The sequence below is a fragment of the Puma concolor genome, chromosome E3, assembly GCF_028749965.1.
Source record: "Puma concolor isolate L17-30 chromosome E3, mPumCon1.1.hap2, whole genome shotgun sequence".
Lineage (NCBI taxonomy): Eukaryota > Metazoa > Chordata > Mammalia > Carnivora > Felidae > Puma > Puma concolor.
In genome coordinates this window covers 7,840,693-7,845,262 of record NC_141682.1, presented here as the reverse complement: position 1 = coordinate 7,845,262, position 4,570 = coordinate 7,840,693, and the positions used below count along the sequence as shown (strand labels likewise).

The 4,570-nt window shown below is 51.4% G+C and overlaps 1 protein-coding gene across 1 annotated transcript; it reads left to right on the top strand.

Annotated features, from left to right (window-relative positions):
- The first annotated feature begins 2,152 nt into the window (after positions 1 to 2,152).
- On the top strand, positions 2,153 to 3,774 carry PPP1R35 (protein phosphatase 1 regulatory subunit 35). Its single transcript, XM_025923304.2, has 4 exons — positions 2,153 to 2,479; positions 2,560 to 2,812; positions 2,891 to 3,027; positions 3,114 to 3,774. Exons 1-4 carry the CDS (start codon positions 2,243 to 2,245, stop codon positions 3,285 to 3,287), a joined length of 801 nt encoding a protein of 266 aa, XP_025779089.1. The 5' UTR covers positions 2,153 to 2,242; the 3' UTR covers positions 3,288 to 3,774.
- The last annotated feature ends 796 nt before the right edge of the window (positions 3,775 to 4,570 follow it).

The following is a 4,570-nucleotide window of genomic DNA, read 5'->3' as shown; positions in this document are numbered from 1 at the left end:
TATATGAGTTTTGAAGTGCTCAGGGCTATGGAATTAGCTACCACATTCTGGGGGCCATGGGTGCTTACTGGGTCCATCATTGTTTCTAACGGCTTTTCAGTGGACAGAACTAGGATACACTTTTCAATTTAAACCACAATACACCAGGGGTTCATAAGATACTTCCTAAATTCAATATGGCAGAGAATTTGCATGACATCATTGATTTTATATCTCTTTTCTACTAGGTGAAAATTCCAGTTCTGATACTATTAACATAAGTATGTTTTGTCCTACACATTTTTACCTATTTCCCACATGACTACTGAATATAACTTAAGACTTTAGGGCAGGTGTTTTTTTTTTTTTTTTTAATGGCAGTTAATTTTGTCCTTAGGGCAGATCTTTGGGATGTACAGTTAAATTTATGTGTTTTCAAGTCATTGAGAAAAGTTCCCTTCCGTATTAAGTTAGGCCACCATGTAGAATCACATTTAGGTTCATTTATTTCATTTTACTTTCAACTTTTAGGGATTGATTTTTAAAAAATATTTTTTATTTTTTGAGAGAAAGAGAGCGAGCATGAGCAGGGGAGGGGCAGAGAGAGATGGGGAGAGAGGATCCAAAGCAGGCTCTGTGCTGACAGTAGAGAGCCGGATGCGGGGCTTGAACTCACTAACTGTTACATCATGACCTGAGCCGGAATCAAGAGTCTGACCTTAAGGGACTGAGCCACCCAGATGCCCCATAGGGACTGATCTTTAAAAATTAATTTTTGTCATATAGCTATGGAAAAACATAGGCTTCAAAGTCAAACACACAAAACAAAGTATATCAAAGTCTAGCCTCTTTTGCTTTCATTTTGTTCGCTCCTTCTTACAAAGTTTTTGAGTTATATTTCCACTTAAAAAAAACCGCAGGATTTTACATTTGTACCTCCCCACTCCCTGTCACAAATGAATAGTAGAGGAATTTGTATACTTTCCTGCTGAAGACAGGATAGCCTCTAGTATTTCACCCCTGAGATCCTCAGAAACATTTTTTTTCGTGTTTTTTTTTAAATGCACGTAGCTATCTATGCCTTCTACCGGATCTTCCACAGCAGTTTTCAGTAAGATAAAGCATGTGAAAACACTCAAACTGCAAAGTGGCAGACAAACGTGCCTGTTGACGGAGTAATAACCCATCTGGGGAGAACCTCAAGAGTCATGAGCCCAACTTAGCACATTTCACACAAGACAAAAGAGGCTCACAGAACTGAGAGGACCTGCCCCAAGGAACACAGGAAACGGGCAAGCGATCCAGTCTCCTGCCCTGCAATCCCCCGAGACTTTTTTTTTTCTTTTTAAAAACTGTACTCAACATACAGGTAACTATTTTTATTTACTTATTTTTTATTTGAGAGAGAGAGAGAGAGAGAGAGAGAGAGAGACAGACTGTGCGCGAGGAGGGGAGAGGGGCAGAGGGAGAGAGAGAATCTCAAGCAGCTCCACACTCAGCGGAGAGCCCCACCCCTGCTGGATCCCACAACCGTGGTATCATGACCTGGGTCGAAATCAAGAGTGGGTCGCGCCCCTACAGACACCGATTTTAAAGAGACGAATATTTTAGAGAGCCCTCGAAGGGGAAAAAGTCACAAACGGCTGCAAGGCTGAACGAGGCAGTTCTTGCCGAGGCAACCATGAACGCCCAGAGTCCCGGGAAGAAGTCGGGTCTGGGGGGTCAGAGAGCTTCTCCCTCACTCATACTGGGAAGCTCCCGTCGCAGTTGGCAGGCGACGAAACACACGGAGATGCTGTGAAGGCACCGAGTAGGGAGGGCCGACGTGGGGGCGCCTGACCGTTCAGTTAAAGCTGTCCCATTTGGCATAAAAGACTTAACACACGCACACTCCGGCTTCGAGCAGAAGTCAGATCAAGACTGCAGGAAAAAGACGCCACATCCAGGTTTCCAAAGAAGAAATGGTCCTCGTGAGGACCCATAGCGCCTCCACGGGCTCCAGCTCTGAAACTTTGGCTTAGGGGTGGGGCCGAGGTTTTGTGGGCGGAAGCCCTCGGGGAGACAGGGAGGGGAGTAACGGAAATGACGCTTAGAAGCGCCGATGGGGTGGGGCAGGGGCTGGTCTTTCCGCCCTGTTTGGGTAGGGGCAAGCAGTTTCCGGTAGAGGTGTCTGGAAGGGGAGGGGCGGGGGAGAGGGGGCGGTGAGTTTGTGTTCTGTGACCCCTGGCCTCCAGAGACCTTGCACTCTGGTAGCCAGACCAAGATGATGGGCTGTGAGGAGCCAGGGCTGGAATTGGTCGAAGGGGAGGAGGCCGTGGCGGCCCCAGGGCCACCCCCGGAACCGCGCGCCCCGGAGCCCAGAGCCCCAGTTCCCGAGCCTGGCCTGGACTTGAGCCTGAGCCTGAGCCCGCGGTCCGAGACCCCCGAACGGCCGACCTGCAGCCCTGGGCGGCGGAAGGGGCGGGCGGACCGGCGGGGCGGGGCCCGCAAGGGGCGGCAGGTGAGCTGGGGGAAGGCCTGCCCGCCAGCCCGCAGACGAGCCCGCGCCCACCTCTTCACCGCCCCACTCTCTGCTCCCAGGTACGCTTTCGCTTGGCACCGCTCTCCCCTGTGCGGTCCGAGCGGCTGCTGGCCGCCGCCGCACCCAGCGAGAAGCTCTCGGCGCCGCAGGACCTGGGGGCGCCCGCGCAGCAGAGCAGCCTGGCATTGAGTCTCGAGTTGCAGGCCGCGCGGGCTGCAGCCGAGGGCCAGTTCGATGCCGCGAAGGCCGTGGAGGAACAGCTGAGAAAGTCGTTCCAGACCCGCTGCGGCCTGGAGGAGAGCGTGGCCGAGGGTGAGAGAGAGACGGCCGGCGGGGCGCGGGAGTGGGGTTGAGAGGCGCCGCTCACCTCCGCTCCCCCTGCGGTCTCAGGGCTGAACGTGCCGCGCTCCAAACGGCTCTTCCGAGACCTGGTGAGCCTGCAGGTGCCAGAGGAACAGGTTCTGAACGCGGCGCTGAGGGAGAAACTGGCGCTCCTACCACCGCAGGCCCGAGCCCCGCCCCCAAAGGTGAGGGACCTGGGCTTGAGTTTCGGCCTTGTGCCCTCCTCCCCTTCCCGAGTGTAACCTCACTTTGGGCTCCCAATTCCCAACAGGAGCCACCTGGGCCAGGGCCAGACATGACCATCCTTTGTGACCCAGAAACATTATTTTATGAGTCTCCACACCTGACCGTGGACGGTCTGCCTCCTCTGCGTCTCCAACTCCGGCCCCGCCCTTCAGAAGATACCTTCCTCATGCACCGGACACTGAGGCGATGGGAAGCGTAGACGTGAAGGCTCCCGGGATTGCTAGTTCGTATATTTGTGTTAAAAACTTTTGGCGCCTGGGTGGCTCAATCGGTTAAGTGGCCGACTTCGGCTCAGGTCATGATCTCGCGGTCTGCGAGTTCAAGCCCCGCGTCAGGCTCTGTGCTGACAGCTCAGAGCCTGGAGCCTGTTTCAGATTCTGTGTCTCCCTCTCTCTGACCCTCCCCCGTTCATGCTGTCTCTCTGTCTCAAAAATAAATAAACATTAAAAAATTAAAAAAAAAAAAAAAACTTTTTCATGGGGCGCCTGGGTGGCGCAGTCGGTTAAGCGTCCGACTTCAGCCAGGTCACGATCTCGCGGTCCGTGAGTTCTAGCCCCACGTCAGGCTCTGGGCTGATGGCCTAGAGCCTGGAGCCTGTTTCCGATTCTGTGTCTCCCTCTCTCTCTGCCCCTCCCCCATTCATGCTCTGTCTCTCTCTGTCCCAAAAATAAATAAACGTTGGAAAAAAAAAAAAACTTTTTCAGAATAAAGTGGCTTTGCTAACAAATGGGACTCTTCTTGGGAGCCTTAAAATGAGGTCAAGCCTCAGGTTGGAAGCTGTCTGGAAGTCAAGTTTTTGGTCTTTTAGGAACTTGGTAGTGCTAGCAAGTTAACACTGTCCCACCCTCCCCACCCCTTCAGTCACAGACACTGCATTTGTTCCTTTGCGCTACTTATTTCCGGTCACTTTAACATGTGGGTCTCAGTCTGTAACCCTTTAGGGAGGCCTTCTTCCCTAAAGGCTCAAGGAGCCTGCAAGGCAACTAGCCATTCACACCCAGTTATTTAAATTAATTCCTTGCTTCTACCTCTTAGAGCCTTCTCAGCTTGTTTCACCACATCCACGAGAGCTCAATAGTTGTTGAATGAATATTCCAAGTTCCAGAAACAGCTTGACAAGCTGCTAAAGAGCTTCATGTTAAATTGCCTATTCATCTAGTTGCACATTACAAAACAGGTGGGTGGGTAATCCTGGAGCAGGTGGGCAGTCTGGTCCATACTGCCTTTTTTCTAGTTCTACTTCAACTCCACTGTTCATTCTTCCTAAGTTGTAAATTTGCCTCTGTCCAAAGCTCCCACAAAATAATTTTTGTCAATGAGATTTTTTGGGGAGGGGAGATGGCCTCTTTTCTCAATTTCCACTTAAGAATTCACATTATACCCCTTCTTCCAGACTAGAGTTGTGTGTGTGGATGTCAGTAGCATTCAACACTCACTGAAAACTCTGTCCTCTTCCTTGAGACTCTATTTGGGCAGAGGAAG

What these genes read in the sequence shown, in the direction of transcription:
- PPP1R35 (XM_025923304.2), top strand. Translation starts at nt 2,243, where the DNA reads ATGATGGGCTGTGAGGAGCCAGGGCTGGAATTGGTCGAAGGGGAGGAG. An exon ending in GGAGGAGAGCGTGGCCGAGG is followed by an intron (nt 2,813 to 2,890) that starts GTGAGAGAGAGA and finishes CTGCGGTCTCAG; the next exon opens with GGCTGAACGTGCCGCGCTCC. An exon ending in CCCGAGCCCCGCCCCCAAAG is followed by an intron (nt 3,028 to 3,113) that starts GTGAGGGACCTG and finishes AATTCCCAACAG; the next exon opens with GAGCCACCTGGGCCAGGGCC.